The 12,988-nt window shown below is 42.4% G+C and overlaps 1 protein-coding gene across 2 annotated transcripts in view; it reads right to left on the reverse strand.

The window, feature by feature from the left end:
* ltk (leukocyte receptor tyrosine kinase) overlaps positions 1-8,184 on the reverse strand; it is a 52,019-nt gene extending 43,835 nt beyond the window's left edge. For both annotated transcript variants that reach the window (XM_028975694.1, XM_028975688.1), the window contains exon 1: positions 8,044-8,184. In XM_028975694.1, the coding sequence (XP_028831527.1) occupies positions 8,044-8,098 (55 nt within the window). In that variant the 5' untranslated portion in view covers positions 8,099-8,184. The remainder of the gene's footprint in view (positions 1-8,043) is intronic.
* Between the last annotated feature and the right edge of the window lie 4,804 nt (positions 8,185-12,988).

Below are 12,988 nucleotides of genomic sequence, written 5' to 3' on the forward strand. Positions count from 1 at the left end.
AGAGAGAGAGAGAGAGAGAGAGAGAGACAGCGAGCAAGGAAGTCAAAGAGACTGAGAGAAGGATCTACTAGGGCGTCATGCCAATACAGCATATTTAATCTGCCTTTGGAGATCAATGGTGGTTTTCAGCTTTCTTGCTTATTAATTTTGGGCCCTAGGGGAAGGCACCAGTGATTCCACCACTCACATATTGGTCTCTTTACCCTGCTGCAATCCAGCATGCTTTTTCATAAAACTCAGCAGATCCTGTTGGCAACACCTTCAGGGATAAGAAAGACACTAGGAACATAAGATCAAGGGATAGAATCTTCCCTTGACACAAGAAAAGATGTATGAAAGCCTGTCACAGAACAATTTGAGAACTTAAAAAAATTGAAATAAAAGCCTGCTAAATCATAAAATCTCATGGTTTATATTTACATGTATCCCAAGCAATTTACAAGCAGTAGTTACAGGAACAGTCTCCCTGGAGACACTTGGGGTAAAATATTTTGCTCTGGGCCACATTGGTAGTATGTGAAGTTTGAATCTGGATCTTCTGGTTCATAGGCTACACCCACCCGTTTACTAGTAATGGCAAGAAAACTGGGATATGGCTGTCATATGTGTTTGACAAACAATGCTCTTTGGCGATTCATAGAGCAGAAATAGTCATCCACAAAACACAATTAATTTGATGTGCGCAGCTCAGGTGGTCAGAATTGAGGTCCCTCAATCATCACTCAAACAGACATTTGCACTATACACTGTGTGGTAATATTAAAATAAAGAGCATTCTGGCATTCTGTGATAGGTGAGGAAGTTTCTAGATTATGAGTGGCAACATGTTTTTAAAATGTAACTTATCTTTCATTTGGTACATTGGTGGCCTAGCGGTTAAGGAAGGAGCCCCATAATCAGAAGGTTCCCGGCTCGAATCCAATTTCTCCAAGGTGCCACTCAGGTGCCACTGAGCAATGCATCGTCCCCACACACTGCTCCACGGGTGCCTCTCATGGTTGCCCACTGCTCACCAAGGGGATGGGTTAAAAGCAGAGGACATATGCACCAGGTGCTGTGCTGTGTATCACAATGACAATCACTTCACTTTCATTTAGAGTCAGGCACACCTACGCAAATTGTGCATAAATGAGTTGGGGAAGTGAAACGCAGGCAGGTTGGTGCAATAGTCAATGAACTCTGTTGCTATATTTAAAAATAAGCTTTTAAAGATCTGAATCATAGTTCAGTTAAAATACCATTTCCAAAAATGGTACACCTAAATGCATCTCTCTCACAAAGATGTGTGGCAAAGACTGCCCATTCAAAACAAATTGAGTCATAGTTGAGTCAGTGCACTACAATTTAAAAATGTGTGCAGTTAACTTAGATGGATTTGTGGATTTACATGTACTTATGTATATGGAGCAGTCAAATGCATAATGGAAGTTTCTTTATTATACTTTATATATATCTGGTTCTTACATTAATTTAAAGATATTGAAAAGTACCTTGCCTTGCATTACATTATGGAACACCGATTTCAAAGCCTCTGAGGCATGGAAAATGAAATAATGTCTTTTGGTGTCTGCCATAAAGGGTGCTAATTATGCTATTGGTTGGTTGGTTATATTACATTAAATAAACATTTAGATGATTTAGTTGTTTGTTGTGGATTTTAGGAAGTAGTACATTCAAATTCAAATTCAAATTTTATTGGTCACATACATAGTCATACACGATATGATATGCAGTGAAATGCTTTGGCGACTGCTACAGACCACAGTATTTCAAATATTGCAAGTATACAATGAACCAATATGCAAATATTGCAAACATAACCAAATATTAAACTTTTATACCTTTAACATAAAACATAAAATATTTGTAACATGTAGGGTGGAGGTGTGCAAATGAGTGAAGTCAAAGTATAAAGTGAAAAGGGGGGGGGGGAATAGTGCAAGAGTAAAAAAGGAGTAAAGGGTTTGTGCAAAAATTCTGGGGGGGCAATGAGTCGAGAGTGATTGAAAGTGAAAGTGCTGGAGTGTATTAGAGTTCTATGAAGTGTTGTGGTTGTTGAGAGCTCGAATAGCCTGCGGGAAGAAGCTCCTCCTCATTCTCTCTGCTCTTCCCTGATCGCAGCAGAGAGAACAGTCCATTGTTGGGGTGGGTGAGGTCCTTCACTATCTTGCTTGCCCTGGTCCAGCACCACTTGCTGTAGATGGATTGAAGGTCAGGGAGCTTGGTACAGATGATGCATTCAGCTGATCGAACCACCCTCTGTAGGGCTTGCCTGTCCTGCATGGTGCTGTTGCCAAACCAGGTTGAGATGTTTCCCATCAGGATGCTCTCTATGGTGCAGGAGTAGAAGTTCCTGAGTACCTTGGTGGGCAGTCTAAAGTCTCTCAGGCGTCTGAGGTGCTGAGACACTGCCGGGCCTTTTTCACCACGGTGTTGATGTGACAGGACCATGACAGGTCCTGCGTGATGTGAACACCAAGATATCAGAAGCTGCCCACTCTCTCCACTGGGCTCCTGTTGATGACAGGGGTCTGATAGTTCCTCTCCTGCTTTGTACTGAAGTCCACTATTAACTCCTTTGTCTTGCTGATGTTCAGGTGGAGATTGTTCCTCTGGCACCAATTCTCCAGATGTCCAATCTCCTCCAGGTAGGCCATCTCATCGTTGTCAGAGATCAGGCCCACCACGACGGTGTCGTCAGCAAACTTGATGATGGTGGTGGAGTTTAAAGTGGGTGTATAGCAGGGGGTTCAAAACACAGCCCTGGGGGGCTCCAGTGCTGAGAGTGATGGTGGCTGAGACATGTCCGCTTACTGCCCATGGTCTCCCGGTTAGGAAGTAGGAGAGCCACTGACAGAGAGATGAGCTGAGTACCAGGTGCTCCAGCTTGGTGGTGAGTGTGGAAGGGATTATCATGTTAAATGCTGAACTGTAGTCAATGCAAAGCATTTGAACATAATTTCCCTTCCGAGTGTCCAGCTGGGTGAGTGCTGTATGGAGGAGATGTGAGATGGCTTCATCTGTACAGCGTTTTGGATGGTAAGCAAACTGTAGTGGATCGAGTGTGTCTGGTAGTGAAGAAATTATGAAGAGGGAGGCAGGATGGGTTTTCTTCGGGACCGGAACAATGATGGATTCCTTGAAGCATGTGGGGATCACCGGCTGAGATAGAGAGAGGTTGAATATCTCTGTAAACACAGGTGCTAGCTGGTCTGCGCAGGCTCTGAGGATTCTCCCCGAGATGCCGTCTGGTCCTGCTGCTTTCTTGGTGTTCACTCTCTTGAAGGCTCTCCTCACGTCATGCTAGGTGATGATACACATGTTCTCGGTGCTGGCAGTGTCTTCCTGTCTGCAGCCGTTGGAGCATCGCCGTAGCATCACTAGCGTCTTTAGCTGCAGCCTCGAAGTGAGCATAGAATGAGTTCAGCTCGTCTGCCAGACACACGTCCGCGTTCTTCCAGTTTCTTCTTGTAGCGCTGCTTCGCCTCCTTCACCATTTTCCTGACGTTGTCGACTCAGCCTTAAATGGTCCCATGTCCCCGGATGCAAGCCCCGCGTTATAGGTCGCAGTGCGAGATTTCAGAGAGTCACGGATAGTTTTATCCACCCACGACTTCTGATTGGGAAACGTTCAGATGATCGTTTTCTGAACGGTATCAGCTGTCGCACCGGCTGTTGTTTACCATCAAGCACACACCACCTCCCTGTGTCTTCCCCGAGTCCTCTGTCCTGTCCATGTGGTGAACCAAGAAGAACTCTGCTGGCTGGATGGCGTGGTCTGGCACTGCTGGCTTCAGCCATGTCCCGGTGAAGCAGAGGAGGTTGCAGTCCTGGATGTCTTTCTGGAACTTTACCCTGGCCCTGAGGTCGTCAAGCTTGTTCTCCAGTGACTGGACGTTGGCGAGCAGGATGCTAGGCAGAGGTGTGCGGTGTGCACGGGCTCTAAGCCTGTTCCTGACGGCGGTTCATTTTCTCCGGGGCCACCCTTTGTTCTTCCTCAGGATCTCACTCTGTCAACTGGGATCCGCAGCAGTTAAAATCTTTGAATTGTAAGTGCACTGTATACTAATAGTATACTAAACAAGAGTGTCTCTACTGTACTTAATGCACTCAATGGTGGTGATTTTGCCGGTGAAGGGTTGTTAGAAATAAGTTTAAAAGACAAAAAAAACTAAACGGGGTCGGAGCAGTTGCAACCTCACCAGCGCCATCTTGAAAAGGTACATGCTTTAATAGCCTACTGTCTACTGATTGTCTACTGATCTACTGATTACCCACTAGTCTACTACAGGGTGGTAGTAGACTAGTGGGTAACACACTTGCCTATGAACCAGAAGACCCAGGTTCAAATCCCACTTACAACCATTGTGTCCCTGAGCAAGACACTTAACCCTAAATTGCTCCCGGGGGGACTGTCCCTGTAACTACTGATTGTACACACGTGGACAAAATTGTTGGTACCCTTCAGTCAATGAAAGAAAAACTCACAATGGTCACAGAAATAACTTTAATCTGACAAAAGTAATAATAATTCTATGAAATTTAACCAATGAAAATCAGACATTGATTTTCAACCATGCTTCAACATAATTATTTAAAAAAATAAACTCATGAAACAGGCCTGGACAAAAATGATGGTACCCCTAACTTAATATTTTGTTGCACAACCTTTTGAGGCAATCACTGCAATCAAACGATTCCTGTAACAGTCAATGAGACTTCTGCACTTCTCAGCAGGTATTTTGGCCCACTCCTCAAGAGCATACTGCTCCAATTGTCTCAGGTTTGAAGGGTGCCTTTTCCAGACCGCATGTTTCAGCTCTTTCCAAAGATGCTCAATAGAATTGAGGTCAGGGCTCATAGAAGGCCACTTTAGAATAGTCCAATGTTTTCCTCTTAGCCATTCTTGGGTGTTTTTAGCTGTGTGTTTTGGGTCATTGTCCTGTTGCAAGACCCATGACCTGCGACTGAGACCAAGCTTTCTGACACTGGCCAGCACATTTCTCTCTAGAATCCCTTGATAGTCTTGAGATTTCATTGTACCCTGCACAGATTCAAGACACCCTGTGCCAGATGCAGCAAAGCAGCCTCAGAACATAACAGAGCCTCCTCCATGTTTCACAGAAGGGACGGTGTTCTTTTCTTGATATGCTTCATTTTTCCGTCTGTGAACATAGAGCTGATGTACCTTGGCAAAAAGTTCAATTTTTGTCTCATCTGTCCATAGGACATTCTCCCAGAATCTTTGTGTCTTGTCCACATGTAGTTTGGCAAATTCCAGCCTGGCTTTTTTATGATTTGTTTTCAACAATGGTGTCCTCCTTGGTCGTGTCCCATGAAGTCCACTTTGGCTCAAACAACGACGGATGGTGCGATCTGACACTGATGTTCCTTGAGCTTGAAGTTCACCTTGGATCTCTTTAGAAGTTTTTCTGGGCTCTTTTGTTACCATTCGTATTATCCATCTCTTTGATTTGTCATCAATTTTCCTCCTGCGGCCACGTCCAGGGAGGTTGGCTACAGTCCCATGGATCTTACATTTCTGAATAATATGTGCAGCTGTAGTTAGAGGAACATCAAGCTGCTTCGAGATGGTCTTATAGCCTTTACCTTTGACATGCTTGTCTATAATTTTCTTTCTAATCTCCTGAGACAACTCTTTCTTTCGCTTCCTCTGGTCCATGTTGAGTGTGGTACACACCATGTCACCATCAACACAGTGACTACCTGGAGCCATATATAGGTCCACTGACTGATTACAAGATTGTAGACACCTGTGATGCTAATTAGTCCCTTTGGTCACATTATTTTCAGTCTTTTCTAGGGGTACCATCATTTTTGTCCAGGCCTGTTTCATGAGTTTATTTTTTTAAACAATTCTGTTGTAGCATGGTTGAAAAGCAATGTCTGACTTTTATTAGTTAAATTTAATAGCACAGCACACGGTGCACACAGTGAAATTTGTCCTCTGCATTTAACCCATCACCCTGAGTGAGCAGTGGGCAGCCATGACCGGCGCCCGGGGAGCAGTGTGTGGGGACGGTGCTACCAACAATTTTGTCCATGTGTGTAAGTCTGATAAATGCTGTAAAAATGTACTGATTGAATTCTGGTTGTCCAGTCAAATGAGAAGATTTGATCTCATTGCTCCTGAGTCATCCTCTCTGCATTTGGTTTTGGTCCTTTCTTGCATACATCACTGCTGGAACTGTAGCATGTCTATGTGGCGCGATGAAATTATGGAATGATCTTCCATTGAAAACTCAGACCTCAGGCACAGTAATTAAAAAAACATGCCATTATTCATACCATCAACTTTTACTAACACCATGTTATTAATAATAATTGCTTACAGCTCCTCCCATTTCAAAGTGAAAGTTATAATCATTGTGAAACACTGCAGCACAGCACACGGTGCACCCAACGAAATGTCTCCTCTGCTTTTAACCCATCACCCTTGGTGAGCAGTAGGCAGCCATGACAAGCGGTGTGTCGGGATGGTGCTTTTGCTCAGTAGCACCTCAGTGGCATCTTGCCAGCCCGGGATTCAAACCTTCTGATTACCGGGCTGCTTCCTTAACTGTAAATTTGATAATTATATACAGAAGTTAACTACAAATTCCTCCTCAGGAGATCTGAACTGGTCTATCCATGCTATCTGTAACAATAGCTGCCATTTCTTGAGGCTTAAAGAAACTCCTGAGTGCATCGTTTCTCTCTGCAGATTTGGCATGAGAGTCAGAATTTCTTATGAGGCAATGTTAAATCAGGCTGTGTACACAATCATGCTAAAAGCAGAGATCAGATAAACAAGAACCAGACTTTTAAAAAATAAAAGAAATAAAAAAGCAATTTGGAACAGGCCTTTTTGAGAGGGGAACAATATCTGTCATCTTCTGAATAACAAGAGACGAGATATATGGTGAATGCACAGTTGTTTGTTACTGCAGACACTGTCATGTTTCTTATTAGAATCAGAGTTTTTGGGATGTGCAACAGATTGATTCCATGTGAATGGCTGGTGTGAGTATAATTCTGTCACTGGTCGGCTGTAGCCATTGTTCTCTCCAGTCACTTGAGAGAATGGGGGATGTACTGTGAGTACACTGCAAACAATATGGTTACTAGAGGTTGTGTATTCAAACTTATTATACATATAAGGATCTGGGTGTCTACAACTTAATTTCATGTGGCCTGATAGGCTGTACATATACTGGTACAGTAAGAAATAAGTTATTAAGTGAATCCTGTCACGATTTGTCCACACACAAATTTTAGTTTTGTATTGAAAGTTCATTTAGAAAACTGAAATTTAGCTTAAGTTTTTTTTTTTGGAAATGTTTGTTTTGATGAGTTTGAATATGGCAAAACAATAATAAACCTATTTGCCATGGTCTACAACTCAAGAAACGTTTCTTTTTTATTTAAACTGATCAAAATATTAGCCAAGAATGTAATGAAAAATATTGAGAAGCTATCTATGTTACAAGAAACATAGTAATCATAAAATTCGTAAAGCAATTTCAGCCAGATATTGCAGAAACTATCGAAAACATTCAACAAGTGATTAATTAATAGAAGCAGTTAGTCTTCATTATGAAATAATTGAGAAAACTTTTTTTTTTTAAGCAAAGGCACTTTGAGACAGTTGCAGACTCCAACACACAACCATAAATACTCCTGTTCCCCAGCAGAACTCTACATTCATATTTGCAGCTTTCTGTCCGTATGTCATCATATTTTAATATTTCTAGCTCCCTTAAATCCACATGGCTATGAACATTTATCATGAAAGTGAAGAGAGAGAAGAGGTCAAAACAATAAACCTAAAAGAATCTGTAATCAAGACAAATCCGATAGTCCAGATGCGTGGTTAGAAAATGGCAAGGAAAAAACGAACACTGAAATAATAACAATAACAATAATAATAATAATGAATAATCTGATATCATCAGATGCCATCCAGCAGCTTGACGCTGATCAGTTTTAAAACTGAACGCACAGAAAAGTTCTTGCGAAAGACGTACATCAGCCGCTACTCACCCGTCAGTATATGGAGAAATAGTTTGAATAGACTCTGCCCTTTCAAATAATCCATGGTTCCTTCGCTCAGAACGCAAGAATTAAAGTTTCTCTCTTAGTCCGTCCCTCTGAAGTGTGCAGCTCGTCGGCTGTACATCCTGATGCTGATGCTGCAACCCAGAGGCTGTAATGAAGCCCCCCCCCCTCGCTCTCTCTCTCTCTCTCTCTCTCTCTCTCTCTCTCTCTCTCTCTCTCTCTCGTGCGGGCGCGCGCGCGCGTTTCACGGACGCTCATGGTCCTAACGCCGCCGCTGGACGTTTATTAAGGATGTGATCGCGGATGAAGCGATCGACATCGCCTCTACTTAGGTAAGCCATGGCTTAGCATGCTGCTAAGGGAGCATAAGTGAATAAACAGCATCAGGAAGGCCAAGACTGGTCAGATATAAAGCGGTGGAGAAGTTTAAAGCAGAGGTTTTTATTAAACACCTCATATCATATCATCCACAACTGCTAACCTGCAAACTACAAAACAACACTGTCCACCTAAACAGACAGAGCCAGGAAAGGAGAGCATTTACACTTTGTTACAAGCTATTTAGGTAACACAGCAAACATGCAAAAAGGTGACATCTTGTAACATGGTAACAACATAAAAAGGTACTGTGCAAAAAACGGAACTCTCTATCCCCATGCTATGGGGATGCTAAAACCAGAACTGCAATAGAATAGTTCATACCAAAACATACTCATGTGTTCGAATGGCAGAGGCAAAGTTCAGACCTAAATCTTAATGAGAATCTGTTGCAAGACTTAAAATTAGCTGTTTATAGATATCCATCCAACCTGACTGAGAAGGAGCTATTTTGTAAAAAGTAATGTTCAAACATGTGCAAAGCTGGTACAGACCACAAAGACCCTACCGCAAAGAAAATATACACTGTATATCAACGCATGCCACACTTTCCAATTTTCTATTAAACACAATGTATCATTTTCCATCCACTTCACAAGTAAATGCTACTTTATGTTTGTCCCAATAAAATATTTTTTATGTGCATAAGGAAAGGAGCCACTTCCTCTCCTCCCATAATTTGACATGTGAGAGTAGCATTTAGGCACGCCTTCATCGACTGTAACATGTGACAACTAATCACTTTCACTTGATGCCACCAAGACAGATGCATATACATCAAAGAACAAAACTACAGACTCTCATTGATCTTTTCTAAATGGAGTCTGGCCATGGGCCTGATTGTGTTAAGCCAGACAAGCATTCATTTTCCTGCGAGAGCCACATATGTCTGTATCATTCCCAGTCCGCATCAGTTAAAGTGAGTTCACTACCTTCTCAAAACCTACAAATGCTGGAGTTGCATGTGGACTTTGAAGAACTATGGCACTTAGGGCATTGGGAGTCTCAACAGCCTCTAACATGACCTCTGTCTGACTGCATCAGTGTCACAGGATGATGCTAACTAAATCAACCAATTGGATTAAAAGAACGTCATTACGTCAAATTGTCTGGAGAATTAATGCTTTGTACCAGGGATCATTAAAAAACATTTTGACCTTCCATTTTGTGGAATGGGTGGTGAGAAGGTGGCATGGCCATGTAAAATCTAAACAATAAATCATCCAAATGCGCTTCAAAAGTGTATAAGTTAATGCATTAATTAGGACAGAGTGTGTGGGTAAATGTTGTCTTCATTTTCACTAATTTCTTGGTTCACTTACCATCAGCTGAAGTAACTGATCTTGAAATCTGGACGAATACCGCACGATTAAACACAAACTACTCATTTATTGGGCTTATATTTTTGTCATGATTCGGTCCGGCAGGGGCAACGCTGCGTCCAGAGTTTGGACCGAAGATTCGTGTTAGTCCTGTTTTATTATGTTTCCTGCATGTTTTCACCTGTGTCTGAATGTTTAAATCTGTTCATCGTCAGGTCATTGTTTGGTGATGTTTCCCCTGTTCTGTCCACCATATATTAAACACCTGTTTCATGACGGCATGCGTATGCGTCCTTCTTCCTCGCCATGTCCAGCCATTGTGACAGAATGACCCGACCAGATTTGGACGCAGCCGACTGCGTACCTCTGGTAATCGGCAGATCCATGCCATGTTTTTATCGTTTCCCCAAGCGAGACAGACTCTCGGCAACCTATGAAAGCTACCGTGGGGTCAAGAAGTTATGTCATGCTATCCAAGTTTTCCCTGGCAATTCCGGAGGTGGGGAGTACCGGCCAATTCGTGCGGTCAGACCTCGACGGCATATAAAAGCTACCGTGGTGTCGAGGTGACCCGTCGCACAGTTCAGGTGCTCCTGGCGATAACCGAGATGAGGAGAGCGGCGGACTGCCCAGCGGCGCATGCCGGAGACTGACTGGAGTTTTTACATGTTATATTATATAACAAAAGTTAAGACAGAGGACTAGAATAACACATGTGAGGTTATGTAAGAAACAAAAAAACAGGAAACAAAAATGTAAGATTTGAGGCTCTTTAAAGCAGGGAGTTTTTGCTGTGATTTTTTTTTTTTGCGAATGCACCCATGCTGGGCTGGCATCATGATTGCATGGGCAGCGATTGTGGTTTTTTTTTTCCTTTTTTTTATTCCTTGTTTGCGGGGAGTAAGGGCGCCCTCATTTTGAGAGCTGAGCCAAAGGAGATTCTCTGACCAGCTGGAGCGGCATCTAATAACCAGCTCACAAAATAAAACAAAATGCTGAAGTAGCATCTTATTCAAATTGTCAGTTCCACCTTAAATACTGCTCAGCAGGCTGAAACACCCCTATTGCTTATGTAGGGGGTTTAGTTCAGTGAGGCTTACAGCCAGCAAATCTGTTTCAGAAAATAATGTTTTCTGTATATGGTGGTGATCTCTGTGCCCACTCAACATTCTGAACTACTAGAAATGTTATCAAGAGTTACCTGTCTGGCCCAACACTGTTTTCACCAAAAATTTGTAAGGGATGGTCACTTGACTACTGTAGTGTTCTGCTCAAGTCTGGAAATGGTCCATTACCTGGTGGGTTGATGATGGTTCCATCAGTGATATCAACCAACAGTCATGTGTTTTCTAGTCAAGCTTATTAACCTGTCATGGGAAAATGTTTGGATGCCCCCTAAAACTAGGCTTGGTGTTCTCGGCCTTTGTCAGTGTGTAGAGGGTTACCCTTATGAAGTGAGGTTGCCTGCTAACCATGAGGAAGTGTCAGTAAGAAGGACCTGGGAGCTGACATTGAAGTGCAAAAGATTGATAGCCATAGGTGGCGCACCTGAGCATCAGACAGCCTTAAGAGAGTTCCTTATGAAATATGTATTTGCAGTTCATGATGACCACCTGGGATACACCGTGTAAAGCATGAAATTACCCTGGTTTATGAAGCACTTGTCACTCAGCCCCACCGGTGCACATCGTCTTATAAGTATCGAAAGGTTGAGAACATATTTCTGAACCGAAAAAAGTGATACAGAAGAGCTTAAGTTATTATGCTTCGACAATTGTTTTGGTGCACAAACTGGATGGAAGCCTTAGGCTATACCTCAGGGTGATGGGTTAAATGCAGAGGACAAATTTCACTGTGTGCACTGTGTGCTGTGCTGCTGTATATCACGTGTGACAATCACTTCACTTTCACTTCACTTTCAAGGGCATATGCAGTAGACCAACAGCAAGAAAAAGTCTATCCAACTGTAGATATGGGACAATGGGTATATTTGCAACAGGATGCCTGGTCAGCTACTGTGATGGATGTGCAGGGGGCATCATAGACTCATTGAATCATTGTTTTAGCAGGTATGGTCAGTTAGCAAGAAGTCCCCGGTGACAATGACTTGAAGCAGGAGAAAATGTAGCCAGTTAAGTGCCTTCTAAATAAAACTACAATAAAAACTTGGTTCATGATTAGTCATCATTAAAAAAATATTGCTGTTACTAAGATTGCACCTAAATCATTTATTGGATCATCAAAAACTTCAAGGAGAAAAGTTAGTGAAGTGTAGTGAAGAAGAATTCAGGGTGCCCAAGAAAGTCCAGCAAGAGCGAGAACTGTCTCTTAAAGATGATTCAGCTGTGGGATCGGGGTGCAACCAATGCATTCCTTGCTCAGGAATGGCAGCAGGCAGGTGTGAGTGCATCTGCACGCACAGTGAGGCACAGTTTTGGGGCATCTGGAAAAATGTCCATAGAAGAAAAGGTGAGCACTACCATCAGTCCTGTCTTGTGACAACAGTAAAGCATTCTGAGACCATTATTTTTTCATTCTCAGGACTTTTGTCCACAACTATTTATTTATTGTCTCGACCACGGGCTGATGGGGGAAGGAAGCACAGAGGTGGGACATACTGACACAAAAAGGTATTTATTAAACAACACAAAGAAAACAGCACAAGGGACGAAATGGACAAAGCAAAACACAAAAGGAACTGTGGCAGGAGTGTGGCAATTGCTAGGAACTGAAAACATCCAGATGGTAACTAACAGAGTCCACATTAATGCAGTAGCATGGCTCTAACTATGGATGCCTGATCAGCCGCACCTGCTGATCAGAGCCCTGCTGTCAAGTTGAGTGGTGCAGGCTGTAGCCCCAGCTGGGACAGGTCCATGGTGCAGCAGATAGACAAGTAAAAAAAACACGTTGTGAAATTAATGCACTGTAATGACATCTGACATATGACTAAAAATGTGTTAGAAATGTATTCATTTGTGATTTTTATAGGAACAGTCCACTATTGTTATATTAGGTACTATTGTCTTGAATAAAATTGTAGTTCTTGGATATCACAGTTTTGGACACTAACAGACCCTTTTACTTTTTTTTTTGTTTCTCAGAGATATTAGTTTATGATTCAGTAACTACTGAAATACAAGTAAAGGAAAGTTTATTCTGTAATTGCTATTCAAAAAGTTTTAATTTGACCAAATTAATGCTGTTTTCTCTTGAGGGCAGTTAGACTA

This window comes from Denticeps clupeoides, chromosome 1 (assembly GCF_900700375.1).
Source record: "Denticeps clupeoides chromosome 1, fDenClu1.1, whole genome shotgun sequence".
In the NCBI taxonomy this organism is placed as follows: domain Eukaryota; kingdom Metazoa; phylum Chordata; class Actinopteri; order Clupeiformes; family Denticipitidae; genus Denticeps; species Denticeps clupeoides.